The 22,615-nt window shown below is 40.8% G+C and overlaps 3 protein-coding genes across 15 annotated transcripts in view; 2 read left to right on the top strand and 1 right to left on the bottom strand.

Moving 5' to 3' along the window:
- Window positions 1-22,615, bottom strand: part of fam131bb (family with sequence similarity 131 member Bb) — a 58,874-nt gene that overhangs the window by 34,834 nt on the left and 1,425 nt on the right. For 6 of the 9 annotated variants that reach the window (XM_067601208.1, XM_067601213.1, XM_067601216.1 and 3 more), the window contains exon 1: window positions 1,161-1,250. The gene's annotated coding sequence lies outside the window, so the exon portion shown is untranslated. Of the gene's footprint in view, window positions 1-796; window positions 882-1,160; window positions 1,251-15,493; window positions 15,527-16,593; window positions 17,103-22,615 lie in introns of those variants that run through there. The other 3 variants (XM_067601210.1, XM_067601211.1, XM_067601209.1) reach the window with 3 other exon arrangements.
- zyx (zyxin) lies at window positions 275-15,080 on the top strand. Of its 5 annotated transcripts, none has more exons than XM_067601201.1 (10): window positions 275-548; window positions 6,978-7,213; window positions 7,856-8,118; window positions 8,997-9,092; window positions 9,758-10,330; window positions 10,640-10,781; window positions 11,172-11,341; window positions 11,767-11,945; window positions 12,225-12,345; window positions 12,749-15,080. In XM_067601201.1, the coding sequence occupies exons 2-10, from the start codon at window positions 6,991-6,993 to the stop codon at window positions 12,860-12,862; spliced, it is 1,881 nt and encodes a 626-aa protein (XP_067457302.1). In that variant the 5' UTR covers window positions 275-548; window positions 6,978-6,990; the 3' UTR covers window positions 12,863-15,080. The 5 variants fall into 5 exon arrangements, with proteins under 5 accessions (XP_067457302.1, XP_067457304.1, XP_067457303.1 ...); XM_067601203.1 differs by lacking the exon at window positions 275-548 and adding an exon at window positions 865-1,030; XM_067601202.1 differs by lacking the exon at window positions 275-548 and adding an exon at window positions 1,078-1,234.
- On the top strand, window positions 15,583-21,996 carry kel (Kell metallo-endopeptidase (Kell blood group)). Its single transcript, XM_067601199.1, has 18 exons — window positions 15,583-15,892; window positions 17,109-17,412; window positions 17,496-17,795; window positions 17,948-18,069; window positions 18,412-18,570; window positions 18,666-18,737; window positions 18,834-19,022; window positions 19,115-19,275; window positions 19,374-19,476; window positions 19,563-19,658; window positions 19,755-19,841; window positions 19,923-20,000; window positions 20,699-20,805; window positions 20,891-20,980; window positions 21,072-21,139; window positions 21,258-21,418; window positions 21,518-21,607; window positions 21,701-21,996. Exons 1-18 carry the CDS (start codon window positions 15,857-15,859, stop codon window positions 21,845-21,847), a joined length of 2,370 nt encoding a protein of 789 aa, XP_067457300.1. The 5' UTR covers window positions 15,583-15,856; the 3' UTR covers window positions 21,848-21,996.

Below are 22,615 nucleotides of genomic sequence, written 5' to 3'. Positions count from 1 at the left end.
CCCCTGACTGCTTTTAACGTCTGTATCTAATCAAGCCTCTTGCCCCATTATCTCTCCCTCCCTCTCGCTCCCTCATTCCCTCAGTCTGACCTTACAAGGAGAGGCAACAGGGTTGATGTCATTGAATGAAGAATGCTGCAAGAATCCAGAGAGAAAAGAGAGCGGGAGGAGGAGGAGGAGGGGTCTGACTGGGCAGTTTATGAGCACACACACATACACACACAGAAACACACACACATAGAAAGAGAGAGAGAGAGAGAGAGAAAGAGAGAGAGAGAGGGAGAGAGAGGTGCTGTTTACATTGTAATACACAACTCCTCAGCCAAAGTTAAACGAGAAAGAACTTGTTTGGAAGGATGGTGTCATTCCTTTTCCAGTCTGAAAAGCACAGGGGGAGGGTCTAATAGCTGGAGAGGGGAAGAGAGAAAGAGAAGTTACCATTACAGACAACTCTTATTACTCAGCTTGAAACTAGAGAAAAAGAAGAACAAAAGGAAGAGGGGGAAGTAAAAGGGAGAGCCACACTGCACTGCAGCTGTATTAACAGGGTAAGTAATTTTCATCTGTAGTGGATCAGGATTAATAGGAAGAGGTGGTACTTTTTTAGGGCAGATTGCTACAGGTTACCTAATAAGGTAAAGTCTTTTGTCAATGCAAGTATGATGATATATCAACTACAGCACTGATCATCACTGATGGGGGGCTGTTGTTAACATCTTTAAGACAGTCTGTCATGTGGCAGCATTTTATAGGCTATGGCATAATAAAACTACTGCATACTCTGGTTGAAAGATACCTCTCGGTGGGTGGTGGTTCGTTGTTTGCCTGTCTGATCAGGAGATCACCGTCAATGTATACTTAAGGTTGCTACACCAGCTGATGGACACCGACGATAAGGAGTGGGCTATGCGGAAGCTCTTACAGGAAGCCCAGCCAAAAAGTTGACTAAGCTAGGCTAGCTAGCAATGCAGTAGTGCGCTGGCTAAATTATTAAAGTTGGTGTCAGCACAGTTAAGGGAAACCATATGAGGTAAGACCAAAAACGGGGCGGCGTTAGTCCCTTTCGCCACCCAAACCTGCTGACTGACCGAAGCTTATAGCGTTAGGTGTGTTAGGTAGGGGTGTGTGCGAGTGGTCCACTGAAGCTAGGCTAACATTACCGTTGGCGTGATTGATGATACGCAAGAGAGGCGACGTTTATCACAAAAAGGTGGCTGTTTGTTCAGACTTGCAGGTGAGTGGCAGTTGTCATTCAGTTGACAGCGGTTTGAAATTGAGAGCCAACGTTTGCGGAAAGCTGGTCAAACTCGGGTTGACGGACAAAGACAAAGCTAACGCTATTCGAACCTTATATGTGGTACGTTGAATACACTACTGTTGGCTAACGGTTAATGTATACGTCATTAACGTTTAGCCACCTAAGATAACGTAGCTGGAATGTAACGCAACGTAAGCCGTGCTGGCCAGCTTTAGCTAAGAAAACCATCGTTTTCCTCATACTTTACCTGGCTAGATAACGATGAAGGGTGATTATTAATTAACCTAACTGCGTTTCTTTCTTATACTGTGCTTGTGACTCATTTTTGCTGCCAGCTGTCAAAGCAGTGGCTAACCCTGTCTAATCAATCGGTTGCCAAGGTGATTGCAGTACCAAGGTACAGTATTGATAGGGTCAAGGAAATAGAAATCTGTTATCAAATTGTTTTATTGGCACGTTTTTCTGTTGTGCTGGGCCCATATTGAGGAGGCCTATAAGTATAAACGTCTTCACTAGTAAATAGCCTTTATACATACCTAGTTTGGTCTCATGTGAGAGGAGAAGCTACGCCACAGCTCTGTGCTCTACTGAGGGATGTTGGGAGATTATTGAGAAGCTGGGTCTAGATTACTACAACTTTAAGAATGTAATGTAATGTGAATAAATGCTTTTGCCGCACAGCTGTGCATTGTTTTTCTAGTTTGCTCTCTCATCAGCTAAGCTGGATAGGAGGAGAGAGCCTCATCCCAATGCCACACTGCTGTAACTTAATGCGAGAAGGCTCTGCCGTGAGTTAGTCTGAGGTTAGTGTGGTGCTTCTGTATGAGAAGACTAGGATTATGGTCACTGATGCCTCAGTAAATTTGAGAGGTATATTAAGATTTAGGAATGAAGATGTTCTGTGAATGGCTGCACACTTTCCTGTATGACTGGGGAATCCTTAATTGTAGCCTCTGCATGTCAAGACACACAAGCTATTTTCAGGCATCTCTTTGCCTTAAATCACTGCATGACTAACTCTCTATCTTATGACTTTTCTTTGGCCTACATCACGCTATGTTAGTGCTGGGAGGCAAGGCTGTTTGGGTGAGGAGCCCACTGGCTGATGTCATTACCAATTTTGAAATGTTGCCCGTTCAATTATTCATCTAACTGCGGCCTGAGAGGGAGCATAACACTGGTGCTCAATGAATGTCCAGTGACCTGTAAGATTGGACTCAAAAGGGTTGTTTGTCCCCGCATTAGTGACCCTCGGCCCAGACACGCTTTCCCAGAAACTGGGTGTGCTATTAACATCAGAACAATAGAGAGTTTCATCAACAACACACTAGTCACTGATACAATGACTGACCAGACATGGAAAAAATTACTAGAAGTATTATCAGAAATTCAGGTTCTCTGCATAACTTTGTGAAGAATTACTGTGCCCACACATTTCAATTTTTTTTATTTGCTTTTTTAGAGGCAAAGGACTTTAGTTCAATGAGGCACCATGCTACAACTCTTCCTTATAAGACCTTTTAAGAGGCAGTAGCACAGTATAAAAATCAAATTTACTTCCTCTATAACCACAAGGCAATGAACCACTGCTGAGTTAAATAGTTTTCCTTTTGAAAAATGCGTTAAACTTCTCCTTAACAGCTTACTGCATCACGTAGTCTGTGCTCTCAGAGGAGACAGGGTGTTCAAGTGAAACTGTCAACAGACAAAACACAGAGATAATATAAAGTGTGCCACAAAAGAGCTTAGTTTTGCTTTTGTTTGTTTGCACTCTTTAATAGCCCATATGGGACTTAAAACGCTGAGTCTCAAGCCCTTGTTTCAAGTCTATAAGTAGCCTCTCGGTTTCCAGGGCAGTGGTTCTCCAAACACGTCGATGAGTGCCACAGCTCTGCTAGTTTTTATATCCCGCAAGGTTGTTTAGTTAGGCTAATTGCATTCACCCCAATCTCATGAGTAAATCAGATAAGATAGAATGAAAACTAACTCGCTGCCCTGTATTAACCAAATCAGGGTTGAGAACCAATTTTACAGCCTGTCAAAGCTGTTCAGCCATGTGGAGTTTATATTAAGTTTAAAACCCTCAAAGTACAGTATATGATTTATGCTTGGGCCTTAGCTAAAGGCTACTAGATGACATCTTCCATCATAGCTGTAAAATAGAAATGATTAAACGCAGCCTCAAGTGATGTCATTCAGTTCAAGTGGTGGAAGAGATGAATGAGAGGTTGAGGGAAGCGCAAAAATAAAAGAGATAAAACGATTGTGGTGTGCCACAGATCACAAGTCTGTACATCAAAGTAAAAAGACACAACTGCAGATGGTCAATCAGGCTCTCATCAAGGGAATAAGAATAAAGACGAGCAAGGAAACATGGAGGAAACAGAGAGAGAAGATGATTGGAGGAAAACAAAAAAAAAACAAAAGCTGAAAAGGTGATGTCATTGAGCTTTAGTGCCAAATTTCCTCCACAGCCGAGGGTCTCTCTCATCACAAGGATCAGGTTTCAAGATAGATTTGGGGCTGAGTATGGAGCTGATCTCACCGTTTTAAATCCCTCAGGACTGTATCAAGGAACAGATGGAGACCGACCATGAGTTATCATTACTGTTGAATAATTGAGAGGACTATTGCATATTGTCTCTTAGAGACAAAGTAGCTTAAGTACTGCAATGAAAAGACTAAATCACAGCGACCTTGTCAAGCACCCCTTTTTAGAAAGCCATAATAGACCCAAGTGTTCTGTTTAGAGTAGCTACGCTGTTGATATTCAGACGCACAAGTCTCATTTGACGCCAAGAGGTTTATCGTCCTGACCACAACAAGTTGATCTGTTTTTGCAGTAAGAGTCCTCTCAATTCAGCTTGAAGTAGGCCTTGATACTTGGTTAATGAGTTGCCAGCTATTTTATACATCACGAATAACAACTGTCCTTTCTTTCTTTACTTTGGTTTGTTATTTTCTTTTGCTATTGGTGCAGATATTGATGACTGATGATTCATGCAGTGAGCTAGTAAAATGGAGCTAAGAGAGTCCGAGAACGAGTTTTACCCACTGCTTTTTGTAACCTCTTTGGTGAGACAGATGGTTGAAAGTAGTTGTGTCTTGTCAGGGCATAGCTGACTGTGCAGATTGCTATAATCAATCCATAGTGCTGTTGTAGTCAGATGTATCATCGGTCCTTATTCCCCCAGTCATAATGTTGTCTAGTAACATTGGAATGCTATGACAACATTACCACATTTAACTGTTATTTGTCTAAATGTGTGAAAAATATTCTCTTACCTAAGTATTGTGCATGATGAAACATACATACTCTTACAAGCACGCTATACATATAAATATATAGAGAGCTATGTGATGAAAATGCATAACTAGTGCTCTGACAAAGGATGAATTATGGCACTGTGAGGTTAAACTGGTGTGTTGGTAAGAGGTTTTCCGCATCAGTGATTCATAATGACATGTCTTATGACACAATGCAAACAGTTGACACCTCCACATGCATCATCATAGCCATGGCCAGGACATATATGGATAAAAGCGTTTAACATTAATAAATCAAGCTTTTAAGGAAGCTGAACTAAAAAGCAGAAGAGAGAAAACGTCCCATTGCTTTTTTATTTTGGTGATGTCATGAGCACCAGAGATATTTCATGAGCTCTAAGGGATTTTTTTTTTTGTCTTGTCAGAACTTGAAGCTTTGCCTGTGTGTCCCAACAAAGAGGAATGAGGATGAAAAACTCAAACTTCTTGGTTGATTTAGCTTCTTTTGTCAGCAAGGCTCAGTTTACAATAATAAATTTTCAAGGCTCTGTCAAACTTGATCCATTCCTGTAAAGGTTGTTTTTCCCAAATGCTATCTCAAGTGTATCCAAGTAAAGAAAACGATTAATACTTTTCGTTTTATCCCACACTGCAAACAAATGTGGCTTTTGGAGAGTTATGGTTGGTAACTAGTCAGCGTTTTGCACAGGGGACATACGTTTTAAGAGTAAAGAAAGGTGAATGTAAGAGCTATAATGTAATATCAATTACATTACTATCTAGAAGATACCATGGTAACTTAATTAACATACTAATGCATGCTTTTTCATCACCTGCAGCTCATTCTGTTACAGATTATGGCTGTGTGACATTTATCCTTTACAACCTGTTAAAGGCTGCATAAATTATCCACATGTTTGTGCTTTAATCATTGCCACAGTTCTAGTCATGATTATTATTGGAAATATTTAACTACTTCACAGCTTCAGGGTGGAATAATTTGTTAAATAGCAACAGTGTGTGAGTTCAAAAGTAAGACAGTCAGTGTGTGTACAGATGTGTGTGTTTGGGGGTCAGAATGAGCAACCATGGTTTTGACTAAAGGTCACGTCCAGGGCCGGTGGTCTTCAGGGAAATGCATTGAGACTTTGTGAGGAATCTCGGTAGAGACACTGAAGTAACGTCAACATTTGTTTAACCATCTGCATGTGTGAGGTAAATATTTGAGCTCACCCTCGTTTTGACGTACCTCACATGAAAATGTTATGATAGTTGTTATCGTCCCTGGTTACGACTGGTCTCTCTCTAGCAAACCTCGGTATCGCTGTGTTTTTATGTCGCTGTAAACAGCCACGAATTAGATATTGTAAATTGTCTCTGGCATTTGGGAGTGCCACTGTGTCTGCTCTGCATACATGGCCTAAGGAATTTTTTACACACTCTTCTCTTATTCCTCTGTAGACCATTTGCTAAGGCTTTTGTGTTTTAAAGGATATAGTAACGCTGGATTTTCAGAATGCCTTGTGGTTGTTTTCTTTTGTTATGTTTCTATTTCACTGAATCCACAAATAGTCCAAACTACATTTTAAGAGACACCATGAGCCACAATAAACCTCCATTTTAATTAGTTTTACTTGAGACTTAAGGGGTCAGGACAGCTGTGTACCTCTTGTAAAGTACGCAGTAGGTACCAATCTGCATAGTGCTCTGTTTTGGCAGTTAATATAAAAGTTAATGTTTTGCACTAACAGGAAATGCTAAACAATATACGCAGATTGAATCGATCAAACTGCTACTTGGAGACGCTTCTGCCAATTTAAAAGTTGGAAACTTACAGAAAGAAAGCAAAATGTTCTCTTAAAAGCTTCAAAGCTTTTCCTTGTTCCCCTGTGGCTTTGATTGTAACTCATTTGTACATCGCTTTGGACTAAGTTTCTGCCAGGTTAATAAAATGTAAATCTACAATTTTTCCAGCTTGAAATGTCGCCTCCATTTTGCAATGCATCATATGACAATTATCCATCAATGCCGTTCTCAGAAATGAAGCACATTTAGTCGGCTTACTGACATCTTTTGTGTAGGTGATTTTGTCTCCTTTCCACCAGTGTGAATACAGTGCAAACTCAAAACCTGGTTACAATTAGTATGTAGTTTGGAATTGTGTCAGGCCAAATGTTTTGTTGATGTGTCATCCCCACTAATTCTCCTGCAAAAGATCCGACGTTCATACGCTGCCAAGGAATGTAAGCCACTGCTGACCTTTGTCAGCATGATTCATGTAGGTTCCATCATGTGGGGTGCGAAAACAAGTCTCCTGAGTCTGGAGTTGTTTGAATTTCACTGCAATCCGTGTTGTACCCTTTTGTTATAAACCAGCCACTCATATGAGAATTCATGTTTTTCTGTCTGGTGTCAAACTGTTGTTCATAATGTTTCTTGTGTTCATCTGCAGATAAATATACAAAATGGAGGACTCCAGTAGCAGCAAGCCGTTCATGGTGACATCCTCTCTGAACTTCAAAGTCACCACCCCGTCCTTCTACAACCAGCCAAAGAAGTTTGCCTCTGTGGCGCCGCCACGGCCCAAAAGTCAGTCACCACCCTCAGCTCCATCACCGACACCAGTAGGCACAGCTGTGATTGGACGAGTGGGAGATCTGCCTCCGCCGCCCCCGTCGCTCTGTGATGGTATTTGCATTTCTTCTGCTATTTTGTGAGCTATTAATTTGTATCCACACAGAGAGCAACTCTCCCTTCTCCCGCCCCTGCTGCTTCTTAAGTTAGAGCATGCAGAGTTTCACAGTTTTTAATATATAAACAAAGACATCAGACGTGTGGTTCTAATGAGTTGTCTTACAGGCAGTCTCTTCAAGTCTTATTGAGCTGTTAGTCAAATGGCGAGATAGACTTAATAGCCACACAGTCTTACACCTCTAAATTTGGATGTGTTCTTATTTTATCTTAGTACATTTTATCTTAGTTGCACTTAATTAGGCCACATGATTGATTTTTAAGATCTCTGAGCTGATCTAATTCACGGACCCAGTCACACCACGTCACCAAATGGAAAACATGGATAGAGATACCCACCTCTGGAACCAGGCAGGACTCTAATTTACCCCGTGACCAACATCTTCCAATACTCTCATACTTTCCATATCCAAACAATCCTTTACACAGTTTGGTTTTTTTGTACTGTCCTGTTTGTTTTTTTGCCATAAACTCATGATGTTGTTAAAGACATTGGATTGGATGATTAGCACATACTGAGTGTAAAGAAACCTTTTCTGTCACAGCATTTAACCAATCAACCCTCCTCATTTTTGTCAGACTTCCCACCCCCACCTCCTCCTCCTCCACTGGATGATGATTTGCCAGCACCTCCCCCCGAATGCCACCTCTCACCCTCTGCCTCCGACGCGCCCCCTCCCGCCTTCCCTGCCCCACCTTCAGTAGCAGATGACGTGCCCCTCCCTGTCCCCCCTGCGGAGAGTGCCTGTCTGCCCACCTGCCCCTCTCCCCCTCCTCCCCCACCTCCTCCGCCGCTCCCTGCCACTGGTACCAGCTTTCCCAATGCTGCTGGGAACCCACAGGTGAGTCATGACAGTCTCTTTACCAAATGAAGCTTGAGTCGGTTTGCTTGCCTGCATGTTTCCTCCTTTCACTTGCATGTACACGTCTTTACGTACAATTGAATAATCAGTTAGGATACTGTAGGACATTGTTGTGGGACCATAGAGAATTCATGGAGTGTGTTCAGGAAAAGCTGTCTTTTGAGATTTTCCCACAAATTACATACGCATTAGTCTGGGGTAAAATACCCAGTTTCATGCTTTTAACAGGATTATTCCCTATATATGTTGCTGAAATAGTTTTTAGACATGCAGTAAATGTTTATTGTAGGCTGACATTATTTGCAGTTGGTTTAGCAATACAAACTGCTTTAATGCATGGAATTAGATGTTTTCTGATGTTGAAAAGTATAAAGTTAAAACAACAGTGTTGGAAGTATTACTCCTGCTGAGTTTATGCCGAATGCTTCTGAGCAAACAAACCAAAACAAATGGAAGTTAAATAACTGAACTTTCTGTATTCCAATCAAGGAAATACAATTTAAAATATCACTCATTTATTCATCATCATCATCATTAATCACTTCATTACGTTTATTTATCATTCACTCTTTCATTCTGGGTTACTGTTCTAAATAATTGTGTAAGTGACAGAATTTTTTAAAAACTGTTTGGTTACATTTCATTGTGCATTTTGTAATAGATGAGAGCACCAAAGTCTGAATGTGGGAACGGATATGTAAATGTCTTGATGTCCATCAACAGTCTGTAATAATTTCTCCTCTTCATCCACTTTTTTATTCTTGGCTCATCCTGTCTTTTGCTTCATTGTGATCACTTTATTTGTGTGTGAATTAATGAACCTCCTGTGATTCTGTCCTCTTGTCTTCCTCTGCCAGAGACTGGTAGAGAAGCAGACTAGCTTTGATAAACAGCTTGACTCTCTGACTGACCTGTTATCTGAGATGGAGACCAGAGGACCTTTCAACCCCAAGGTACAAAACATGGATGGGTGGGGTGTAGAAAAAAAATATGACAGGAAAGGAAAGAAAAGAAATAAAAAAAGGCAGGTCAGTGGAAATAGTTTGGAGAGATGCCATATTGGTTTCATTAGCCTCCATTCATCAACCTTTTCAGGTTGAAAGCTCAATGATAAGCCAAGACTAAAAGAGAAAACAGCACGCGAGGTAGCTGGTGATTCACACTGCGAGAAGAGACACTTGCAGAGAGAGGGATGAACACACAAGTGAGTGGAGAGTATGAGAGTGTGATGAAGCCAGAGTGTGCTGCCAGAGACCCAGTTAGAGGCCCATAAATGGAGAGTGTTCTTATCCAACAGGGAGGTACCAGATCAGGGCAGAATAATGTTTGCTCCAAACCGCAAAATAAATGTCAAAAAGACGAAGCACTTCTGATAAGCTCAAACTGTGGAGCGCTTCCAATGTTTACTTTAATCAAAGTACCTCATTCAGTACAATAAATGTCCCTGCTTGCAGCATTTCAGTGTGCAGTGTTGTATGCTAGATGTTAACTTCCCCCTGTTGAATTATAGTTGATTGTAAATATAAAGTTTATGTTGTTTCTGTCTGCTGTGTTTTGAGGTAAAGGAATCTGTGTACAGATCATTTTATTGCTAATGTTACTGTTTTTGTGTCCTCAGTTACCAAGCCAGTATTCTTCAGCACCAGCACCCAAGCCACCAGCTCCTCCCCCAACAGCTCCAAAACCATCCCTCTCCTTCCTCCCACCTCCTGAGATGGGAGACCGCCCGCCTCCTGCGCCCTGGGCGGAAGAGCTCAAAGCCAGAACGAACCGACACGCCAATCACAACTCCTCACCGAACGCTGCTGCTCAGCCGTTCGCCAAGGCCCCAGCTGTGGCACCCAAGTCTGGTTTCGGGGGAAGAACATCAACTTCTGCAGCCTCCCTGGCACAAAAACTGAACCAAAACCTGAACCAGAACACCACCCCAATCAATGTTGCACCAAAACCTTCCTATCCTTCAGCCACCAGCTCTTTACCTCCTCCTCCAGCAGCTCCTCCTGCACCTCCTACTCCACCAAGCAACATGGCCGCCACCCAGGCCCCAAGTCACATAAAAAGTTCTCCCTTTACCAATCAGGTGAATGTGAACCAAAACCCTCCTGCAGCTGTGCCTCCTCCTCAACCCAAGATGATGACATCTCCATCCTCCTCTTTTAACCAGCCAATGAAATCTCCCCCTTCATCCACGGTACGTTCAAGCTTTTTTTTTTTTTTTTTAAGTTACTAAGAGACTTTTTGCGTTGAGTGTACAGTGGACAGGCACAGGAAGCACAAATAATTTAGTTTATAGTCAACCTATAAGAATTATGCATTTCTGGACATGCACTACCCATGTTTTCAAAGACTACCTACTCAATCGTGAATGACAAAGTACCCTCTAGGCATGCAAGTATGAAAACATGTAAATAATGTATATATGTGTACAAATGGCTGTGTCTCTGTATGTGTTTTGTGTGTGTGTGTGTGTGTGTGTGTGTGTGTGTGTGTGTGTGAGCAGCCCTCACCCCCTGGCCCAGTTGCTATCCCAGGTGGAGGCGTCCCTCTGAACATGAGGGAAGTGGAGGAGCTGGAGAGAATGACCAAGGACTTCATTAAAGATATGGACAAACATGCACCTGTCATCACCTCCCCTCCTACAGGTACACACACACGCATATAAACACAGTGGTGGCTGTAATATTCATGGTGAAATTAAATCTCCCCTCCAGTTAAAAATGTGTTTTGCTTATTGTTACTTCACATGTACCATCACTGTACAGAATTATGCATGTGCAGAGTTTGTTTTTAAATTCATCTGCTGAACGGAGGAAGTTTTTCTGCGTTCACCTTGAATCTCTTAAGACTGTGTACTTACGAGCAGGATTTTGTTTGGAAGTCAATCCTGGCCCGCTATGCAACTTACAGATAAGAGTGACACAGAATTAACACAAGCGGAGTAGAGCAGGAAGAAGCCTGTATATATGAATAGTTTTGTTTGTATATTTCACTCCTTTCAGCCCTTTCTCTCTCTCTATTCATCCCCCTTTCAGAGGTTTGTGGGAAGTGCGGTGAGGCTCTGTCCCGTACTCAACCGGCGGTGAGGGCCATGGATAAACTCTTCCACTCCAACTGCTTCTGTTGCATGAGCTGCCATCGCCCCCTGCAGGGCATGCAGTTCTATGACAGGGATGGCTCACCTCAGTGTGAGGACTGCTACATGGTAAGGAGACATTTGAAAATTTGAATTGTTCATATTACATATGAAGTTCGTAAATTCAGTATGTGAAATGATTAAAAATATTAAGTTCTGAGTTGATAGTCACTGCACAATTACTCTAATATGTAATTCTGTGCTCCTTATTTTCCCATGGAATTGATTTCGTAAGGAGACATTGTCTAAACATTACAGTTAGCTCACACATAACGGAAAGTTGCTCTACACTGAAACATTTTATTATTCTAACTTTTAATGTAGCTACAACTAACATGTTGACATAGTCATGTGTTTTTAGTGAAAAGGAAGTCTTCCACTGTTACAAGCGTCATTTCAAATGTTCAGTAAATACTTAAACCGTGCAGAATGTGCCAAACAATGTTGACACAGTGAATATACCATGTGATATTTTTCCTTCTGTTCCTCCTCAGAGTTCCCTGGCGGTGTGTTCCCGATGTGGGGAGAGGATCACAGACCGTGTGCTGAAGGCGGTGGGCCAGTGTTTCCACGCCCAGTGTTTCCGCTGCAGCACCTGCTCCTGTGTACTTGAGGGGGCGCCCTTCATCACCGATGACAACAACAACCCCTACTGTGTCCAGGATTATCACAGGTGGATACAAAAAGAAAATTCATCTCTATTCTGTATAAGAAAAATACGCCATTGAACTGAGCATCAGCAACAGTTCTCGCTTTCGATTAACTGAAAATTTGTACATCTCCTGGTAATAAAATATGGATAAAATAATTAGATTTAAGGGATTAACCTCCACTATTACTGGTCAACACGACCAAAAGCAACAAATTTATTTTGGCTTCATTAGAATACGTTGATTTTAGTGAATGTATGAGAAATGTGACTGAAGTGCATCTTTCCACCTCTCTATTTCAGGCGTTTCTCCCCTCTGTGTGTGAGCTGTAACGAGCCCATTATTCCAGCTCCAGGCAGCGAAGAGACAGTCAGAGTGGTGGCTCTCGACAAGAACTTCCATCTCAAGTGTTACCGTTGCGAGGTGAGACATTTGCTAAACACCAAATTGTATCAAAACATACACTCATCAAGCATTTTATTAGGAACACCTGTCCAATCTAATGTAATCCAATACAACAGCTCTGCTGTAAATTCTACTTTTTGAAGCTTATACATTTTCCGTTTTTCTGATATTGTCAGAAAGGTGATAATTCTACTTTATGTTTATTTTTGAGGTTGCAGTGGGTGGTGGTGTGCTGGAGTGCATTATATTGAAAAGTGTTCCTAATATTTTGTCCACCCCAATGACATACATAAAGAGAGCAATACTGAGCTGAGCATCAATAATGATTAAGTGCTCAGTGAGTGTACATCATACAGTCTATTCAGCGCTCTCCAAGAAGTGTCCCAATGCTAATAAATAAATGTATTTATTGATTCTGCAGGACTGTGCTCGCCCCCTCTCCATAGAAGCGGATGAAAATGGCTGCTATCCGTTGGATGGTAAGATCCTGTGTATGAAGTGCCACACCCAGCGAGCCAAGCGGGCCGCGCAGTGATTGATGGGAAGCGTCCGTCACTCAGTTTAACTATGAACCAAATCCAAAAAGCACAGGATTCATTCAGCTGCCGTTTTGCCTTTGCAACAGGGCTTTATTCAGTATATGTGCGCAGGTGTGAGTGTGAATGTGCTGTGTGAAAAAGGTATGTTTGCATGCAGATACAGTGTAGTATTCCCGCGTCTTTGTTCAAATCACTTTAGTGCAGAGGTAATGTTCTGCACTGACATAAACTCCCCTCATTTTTTTTTATTTCTAAACTCTGATTCTCCAGTTTCTCATCTAGCCTTCTTTGTGCGCTAGAGCATTTTCTTTTTTTTTTTTGTGCCAATTCAATGTTTACGCTAAAAATTTCAGCATAACTTGCACAAGAACAGCTTGGTCAAAAGAGCAATCTGAGGAATATAAAGTTGCCTTTCTTTATTGTTTGCCTCAGTATTGTGACTGGCACCATGTACTAAGATATATCCATCTTAAAACTTTCACTGCTTGTCTCTCTCCCTATGAGCATCATAATTGTATTGACGCTACAGAAATCAATTATTGCCATAGGGTGATGAGTATCAGGAAACTCCCATTTGACCATTCCTCAGATTTCACCACTCCAGTAGGCTGTGGGTAGAGAACATCTTGTAACACTCTGGCAGTTGTTGTGCCTGCAAGCATGGTTGATGATGCTTTCCTGCCTAGAAAGTGCTTTCCATCAGCCATTCTACTCTGATAGCATTTTAAAGTCATTTAGGGCTATAACGTGACTGCAAAATTAGATAAAAACAGTGAATGTTACTCTTAGTCTTTTGTGATGTGAATCTGATGATTTACAGGCATGCATTAAATTATGTCTTGTTACTTTCCTTATCAGATCATCCATATAAGGACAAGATTAAAACAAAAATCAAACTTGTTTTTCTCAACAACAAAAAGATAGTTTAGAGCTGATTTAACAGTGTTAAGTATTTTTAGATGCATGCTTTCTGAATGCACAAATTATGAACAAACAGACAAGCACAGATTTGCCAGCACAGATTCCAATCCAGGGATCTCATAATTTAAAAACAGTGTAGTTAAAAGCATCAGCTGCATGGCTGAAAACAGGACCTAATATGTGATCGTTGCACAGTTCCATAGTGAATTGAAATATCTTTTTAGTGTCACTTTGACTCTCAAGACGCTGCACATGATAAAATTAAAAAGTAGGCACCATCTAGAAACATAATAGTAGTTTTTGATATGCATTATCTTGGAATCTCTCGCTTTACATAATGTAATTTATGGACCTTTTTTTATTAAGTATTTAGGTTACATGAGTATCAGTACTAAAGAAACCTGCTCTGACAGCAGGATATTAGACCAGTAGAGGCATTAGCTTTGAGCTTTAGGTAACTGATGTTAAAATATTGTGACCAAATATTTCACAGCTGTTGGCAAGATTTAGATTAATAAAATAGTAAAATGGGATTCAATGTCTTGACATTAACGTATGTTTTACATCATTTTTTGTATTTGAGTCCAATATTTTGGTCTTGAATCTCTTCTATTGTTACAGTAAATACCACTATTCTTTCCATTATTCATCTTAACTTTACTTTAGTCTGTTCATGTCAGTTATATACTGTTTTATTCTTATCTTACTGTACTGTATTTCATTGATAAATGCTAACGATTATATGTTTTCATTGTTAACCTGGCGATGTGCCTTCTCCACTATTGTATTCCAATGTTCCCTTTTAATTGAGCCTGGTTTACAGCCACAGAAATTCATTCCTCAATAAGAGAACTATTGTTACTCGTGCTTGCATTGAGCCTGGTGCGGTATAACACCAGAATGACTAACAAAACATGGCAATAGTGATTCAGCATTGCATGCTAGCTTTGTAGCTGTGTAGGTGGTGGTGGTGGCATTTCTCCTAGTATTATGTCTCCTTTTTTTCTTTGCACCAACTACTCCACCTCTGTGGCCCTGCCTTTTTCATCACCATGTGATAATATATCTGTGATGATGCTCTCACAGTTGCATTTATCTGGTGTTATGTTGTGTTTTGTCCCATTGTATTACATGCAGATGCCTTGTCTTTTCATATAACTTTTTTATAAATTCCTGTTTGATATGTGTGAATGTGTATATGTTTAAAAAAAAACATTATTTAGCCCCACCCCCCACCCCTTTGGCTGTATCAAAAGATAAGCAAATAAATAAATGAAATGCTAAATACCAAAAGTTTTTCGTCTGCTTTCTCAACTGTCAACATGCATTTCATAGTTCTGAACACACACAACACATTAAGTAGTGTTTATAATATACTGTAAGTAGCCACTGAGTATAAAGTTACACACAATTAGAGTTTGTCATATTTGTTTGTGCCACCATGTTTTTTTCTGGTCTGCCTCCATGTGACATCCATGAAACGTGTTTCCTCCCAGACTCTCAATGATGTGCTACACTGTTAGACGACCTCCAGGACGCCAAACTGCTCTATCAGTTGTTGCCAGCCATGTGTTGCACTGATAATGACGACAGCGGACATGTGTGCGTATGCATCTGAGAGTGTTTACTTTCCAGGAAGAGTTTGTCCTCATTCAATTCAATGTAACAATGTATAAGCAAAAAACAATTTGTTGGCCTTAACTTACCAGCCTCAGCCTTTTGTTTTCATGCCTTTGACTCTGCAGACAGGAGGGATTTAGAAAACAAAGAGTTAGAGTCTTCATGTTGAGTTTGTCCTCAGTTCACAAACCACAAACCCCCCCCTCCCATGCATGTTCCAGAGTAAAACCTAGATTGACCATCAGGGGTCTGGAGAGGAGAGTAAGACGTAGCTTGCTAGGAGTTTTTTTTTATCAGCGTCAGATGAGGAGACAAGTGAGTGATGAAAAGAGATAGAGAGCTGAGATGACAGCTGCTTGACGGAGAAGGAGGAGGCAGCACATGTAAAACGTCAAATGTAAAACACAGAGGATGTAACACGTTGGAGAGAAACAGAGAAAGACGTCCATATGCTAAGAATGAGTGACACTCCAATAGAGCTTGAGGTAGGATCTTCACAAAAATAAAAAGCTGACCATGTTGTTATGAAGCTGTGTTGACTGTGTTCACATGGCAATGAGGTTACTGTGAATGTTTTAGTAGCTGGAAATTGGGGCAGAGGCATCCATGCTTCTAGAAAATGATATAATTCAAGTTATGTGGTTTTGAGGTCATTGAGTTAAATCTGCAGTTTGTTCACATTATCCTGCCCACTGTGTTGGATCCCAAAATGCAAACTGATAATTTTTGTCAGCATTTTTCCAGTAATAGTGGAAACTTTGAGTAAGAGAAAACATACATAGACAAGCAGCTGATCAGCACCCGTTACATTATCATTTGTGTCACTCAGTAACTGTAAAGTTATATTTGATCACATATCAGTGAAGATATGCGAGTATACATTTAAGCAGTTTAACCTAGTGTCATGTTTGACTTTATTAAAACTTGAAACATGAATATTCACATCATGTGACAGCTCTTGGTAATGTTTGATCACTATAGTTTCATTCAGAAACTGAATTGAAGAATTTTGTAGAGCAGTGACTTCAGCTGTACCTGCTGATTAGATGTTATATTGTGGATGTTGTGCTGGGAGAGGTGGATGAGAAGGGGATTTTGGGGTGTCAGTAATCACTGTTGAGCCCTGTAGATGTTGTGGGCCGCATGAATGGATGAGCCCGGTTGCAAATCACACTTTTGTACTCACTTTTTTATGTGTCTGATGGATGGTGACATTTGTGTGAAGGTAGGTTCATGATAAAATAGCTCTATTCACTGGTCATTTTTGAGTTATTCATCCATGTCAGTGTGGTCTGGATCCCCCACGTGGTTGCCGGATGATTAACAAGTTAGGGAAGAAGAAGGAAAACAAACTATTACACAAAGATTTGTTAAATAGTTTCCCATATCTTTGTTTTTTTATTGCAAAATATTGGAGATTTTCACCCCTTCAGGACTGATACACCCTCAAAAGAGAACATCACTCTAAGATTTAACAGCTTACAGCTCACACATACTTTAAATATGCAACCTGTGACGAGGGATTGTGAGTGGGCATTTCTTGGATATAGAGGGTAACAAGCCAAAAAGTTTGGAAACAGTTGGCTACATCTTTCATACTAACATCTGCACCAGTAAACATTACTGAAGCAACCACATAAGAAGTATATTTGTTGTTACAGTTGATCTACTTATGTTCTTGTTTCACTTACTCACTTCCAGCCTCAGCTATCAGTCCAACCATCGTCACAGCCAGAACCTGAGAAGGGGCTTCAGCTGCCACTCCCCACCCAAGATCCTTCAGAGGCCCAGCAACAAGCTCAGCTCCAGCCTGAGCTTCATCAACTAGAGTTTGAGTCTAACCCTGAGCACCAGCTCAGTGAAGAAGCCAAACCACTGTGGATAAAACGTCAAAGGCTTCTCTCTCTCCTCTTTTCGATGTTCTGCTTGTTTGCTGCCATTCTGGGACTGATTTACTACATGCATCATAATCTCCAAAGTGGAAGTTATAACCAGGAAGGCGCCGGTAGGTCTCTAGAGAAATACAACATGCACAATAAATTCAGAATTTGTCATTTTGCCTAACTCTTCTCTCACTCTTTCCTGCAGTGACTCCATGTCTCTCCCAAGCCTGTCAAAGGGCCTCAGCCCATCTCTCCATGTCTGCTGATCCCTTCACGCAGCCCTGTGACTACTTCTTGTTCTCATGTGGATCTGACAGATTTTCACCAGACAATGGGGGGAGGCAAAGAGGGCACGGCATCCCCGGACATCCACAGAACCAGAGGGAAAAGGCCGTGTGGGCAAAGAGGAGAAGACAAAGTGAGGAGAGAGAAGACAGAGGACTGAGAGAGGGGAAAATACTAAACAGAAAAAATGTGCTGCTGCAGTATCTCAGGGAGATTTTGGGTAGGAGTCTGCTGCCACATTTTATTAAAAATGGTCTCTAATGTATATCAAAGTGCTTTTTTGTATTGTTTAATCTAATCACATTGGTGTATTACAAAGCATGTCACTTTATTGTATGATATCAATTGTGTTTTCCTGTATGTATCTGTCAGAATCCAATGACAGGACGACTAATTCAGCAGTGCAGAAGGCCAAAGGATTCTACCGTTCCTGTTTGGACACCATATCCATAGAGAGTGCTGGAGCAGAGCCCTTCCTCACACTCATCCAGAAAGTGAGATAATTATATGTCCTTAAAATGTAGGCTTTGAGCTGATAAATCCCCAAAGAAATGATCGCATCTCAGGCAAAACATGGAGAAATGATGCATCCGACTGCTAATATAGCAGCATTTTTTAAAATTAGATTGGTTGCCTAAAAGGCGGTGTTACAATTATAAGTAGTAATGTGTGTTTTTCCTATTCCGCATAAAATTAGCGACCACACCTTTATATGTTTGTTGCTTATTGTCTCACATAGGAGATGCATTATTTGTGAGGGTCAAATTTTTTCTTGTTTCTAATCATCCTCATTGTCTTTCTTCCCCACCTCTTTCTCTCTCTATATATGTATGCAGCTTGGAGGTTGGGCAGTATCAGGCCAGTGGAATCAGACTGACTTCAACTCCACCTTGAGCCTGCTAATGAGAGACTATGCCACCTTTCCATTCTTCAACCTTTATGCTGGCAAAGACCCAAATGAATCTGCCAACGGGACAACCAAAAAATACATACAGGCCAGTATCAATTAGGATCATTTGGTATTTCTTAAATTCCGTCATGGTAAAGCAGCTTTGTGCCGTTGCATTAACCGAAGAATCTTTGTCAACAGATTGATCAGCCAGACCTGTTGATCCCGATTGAATGGAACAGCAAGACGCAGAAGTCTCAAGCTAAAACTCAGGTAAATGACAGTCAATCATCTGTTGATCTATATATTTATATGAAATGTGCGATGTTCTTCCATCCCACTAATGCATCCTCCTGTCTTTTCATCTAGACGCTACGTCCGTTCTTAGCATCATGCCAGAGGTACCTGGCCCTGCTGGGGTCCCCATCCAGCACCAGCATAATCCATGTGGGGATGTTCATCTCTCTGTCCTCTGAGCTCGCTGTGGCTGCTGCACCTCTGCCCTATCGCCTGTCAAAAGGACAGCTCTATCAGCGCATGACCATCAAAGAGCTACAGGTACAGGAGAGGGGAGGTTGTCATTACACACATGTACTGTGCTTGAAACCACTGTAATGATTCATATTTATATAATGTGTGCGTGCCCACAGAGCCAGGCCCCTGCCATTGATTGGTTGGGTTGTCTGCAGGCTGCTTTCCATCCGCTCCACCTCACTGAAGACGATCACATCTTTCTGCATAACCTACCCTACATTGTGCAAATGTCCCGCATCATTACCAAATGGCTGAACAGGCACGAGCTGAGCGCCAGGTACTGTAAGTGACACGGATCAACCCACAATCAAACATCTGTAGACCTTTTCTGTTTGTTGTTTCTGACCCTTTCCTGCCTGCTTTGATTCCACTCAGTAATTCCCTTCAAACTTATATGGTCCTAAATCTGCTGCACACCCTGATGCCGGCCATGGACTCCAGATTTTCTGAAACTGTGGCTCCGGGTAACTCTGAAAAGGTGAGGAAACACCATGAGCTTCAGTATTCTCTAAATAAATGTGACCTATGAGTTGGTTTGTTTGAGTCAAATCTTTCTCGCTCCAGGCAGTTCCTCGCTGGAAACACTGTGTGTTGGAAACTGAGAGAGGATTTGACTCGGTTCTCACACACCTTCTCAGAGACAGGGCGGCACATAGAGAGGTGAGGAGACATCAGGGGGGTTTGGGACAGTATGAGTTCAGTAGAAATTAATAAGGCTGATATGAAAGTGTACTGAAGACTTTTGTTGTTCAACAGGCAGAGGAGATTATTCAAAACATTTTTTCCTCCCTCAAGTCCGAATTACATGAACTCAATTGGACAGATCAGACGTCTATGGAACAGGTAACGTGCAGCAAGGATTGTTGTTGTACTTCTCTCTTTGAAACTGCATTTTGATATTGATTAGGGCCTCACTTCCTCCAGGTTCAGTCTCGAATTCCAAGACTCTGGACTACAGAGGAGATCGCTGATGAAGCCGAGCTCGACCTGCTTTTTTCTGAGGTACATCACTGACCTCCAATGGCTCTAATAAACTAGGTGTAATGAAGATATTAGGCTCTTTCCTGATAAAGTAAAGCTGCAATGATTAGTCGATTAATTGCTTAGTCAATTGTCAGAAAATTATTTGGCAACTATTTTTGATAATTGATTAATCATTTCAGTCATTTTTCAAGCAAAAATGCCAAACGTTTGATGGTCCCAACTTCTCAAATGTGAAGATTTGCCATTTTTCTTTTTCATTTATGGAAGTTTATTAAATATATCTTAACATTTTAGACTGTTAGTCAGACAAAACAACCAATTTTAAGACATCAACGCGGCCTTTGAGGAATTGTGAATGCCATTTTTTCAATATTTTTCAACATTTCACTTTACATTAATCGACTAATCAAGAAAATAATTGGCAGATTAATTGATAATGAAACCCATTTAACAATAGAGATTATCTGTCTTAATGCATTTAATGAAAATGGACAGAAATCTAAGTATATATTTTGGTTTTAAGTTTTTGACCACCAACTCAAACTTATCTTTTATTCATCACTACCTCAGTATTCAATGAGAGAATAGAAATAGTCAACGTGATTTCAGAAGCGCTCAACAATGAAAACCTAGGAGTACAGCTGTTTTATATTTGCAACTGCAAAGAGCAGTTACAGCTGGAAACACCACTCACTCCACAACCTGTACAATTTCAGGTGTCAGTCAGCGAACATAGTTTCTTCTCCAACTACGTCCAGCTACTGTCCGTGTGGCAGAAGAGACGCAGTAAACTCTTGACTGGGCAGGATGAGGCAGCTGACGTGTAAGTGTCTGCTTTAGATCTGAAAGTTACAGAATATGGATTCCCGAGCATGTATTAATATATCATGTTTTCTCATTCCTTTTAGTTTGTCTATCACACCATTTCTCCGAGGTAATGAGCTCATCTTTCCAATGGGAATGTTTGTCCCTCATCTCTTCCATGCTACCTATCCCAGGTAAAGTATACAATAGCATGCAGTGGTAAGAGTTTTACATATTGTACCAATTACTGACCATCATAGTAAACACTTTACTTATTTTAAACAGAGCTATGAATTATGGTGCACTGGGTTTCCTCATTGCCAAAGATATCCTCCACCTGCTTCTGCCTGACAGTAAGAGAAGCTCATATTTGTCAAATTTAAATTTTTAGGTTTCTATATAAATAATGTCTTCTCTGCTCCATCTATAGAGTGTTTACTGTGATATATCAGTGTCTCTGTTGTGTTGTAGTTTACTCTCAGAGTGAGTCGGTGCATGCTGTGGGGGAATGCGTGTGGACTCACTACCTCACTGTGACAGAGAAAGCAGGGGGAGGTGGAGCGTTTTCTCTCTCAGCAGCGCAGCAGCAGGAGGTGTGGGTGCAGTATTCTGCACTGAAGATAGCATTGCAGGTGAGAAGCCATCTTCAGGCTTTTGTGTGTGTGTGTGTGAGTGTGTGTGTGACAACAACATTACACTCATCCACATTTTGTCCACCCTTTACTCCTCAGGCTTATCACCAGAGTCTAAAGAACCACCCGGGTGACACTTCCATCTTAGGATTCTCACACACTCGTCTGTTTCTCACATCTTTTTCTCAGGTACTGTGTTTTTATTATCTCTTTCAGTTTTTTTTAATCTCATTTCCTCTTTACGCCTGGTACCACATCTTTCAATTTATTCCCTCCCCACAGGTTAACTGTGACTCTGACCCATACAGTAAATTCATGCCCTTGGAGCCGTCCTTCTTGATCACAGCCATTTGTGCCAAATCTCACCTGTGTCCTACAAGCCTAGAGTGCCCTAATAAAACCCAGCAGGAGTTATTACAAAGATGCTGAATAGGCGACCAACAGGATGTTTTTTGTTTCTGAATATTCTGGATTGTGCGGTAGAAGTTAAGTAAGCACACTGTGTATGTTGGCATGTTGCAAATAAACAAAAATTTATGGGAAGACTATCTGCAGTTGGCTATGTACAAGCCAAGAAACTGTTTTTGTATGAGCCTTATTATTGTTAAGATGTGTTTGCATGTTCCATTAATTGCACAAGAGGTTTAGTATTAGATGTAATATTCTTATTTTATTTATATGAAATAAATAGAATAAATATTTATGTACAATTTCATGTTTTTATGTTCATTTTTTTCATGTGAAGCACTTGGTGCATATAATTTCTTTTGTTGTAAAGCACTTTGAGCTGCATTTTTTTGAATGAAAGGTGCTACCCGAATGAAATTATTTGAAAAGCTGTTTTTTTTCACGTTTCACTTTGTAAACTGTCATAATAAATGCTGATGAGTTTAAAATGAGCTCTTAATTAAGCTTATGATGTTTTATCAGTTTTTTAGTATAATATTGTCTCTTAGGTAATGCAGACAATCACCTAAACCTGCTGTTACCTAGCAACAAATGAATTGTTATTTTTCTAAGTTTATACAGTTACTGTTGTAAAAACAGGCCATATGTGTCTGTCAAACTTTCCAACAATCAGCTGGAGGGTTTTCATATTTCTTTTTGAAGTATGAAATAGGCTACCAACAAAAAAATGAGGAGAAAAGCAACTGCAAAAAATTTCTCATTCAGGAGGGCACAGGGAAATGCTAACAT

This window comes from Thunnus thynnus, chromosome 10, assembly GCF_963924715.1.
Source record: "Thunnus thynnus chromosome 10, fThuThy2.1, whole genome shotgun sequence".
NCBI lineage: Eukaryota > Metazoa > Chordata > Actinopteri > Scombriformes > Scombridae > Thunnus > Thunnus thynnus.
The sequence above is the reverse complement of the archived record's forward strand: the minus strand, read 5'-3'. Positions and strand labels throughout refer to the sequence as shown.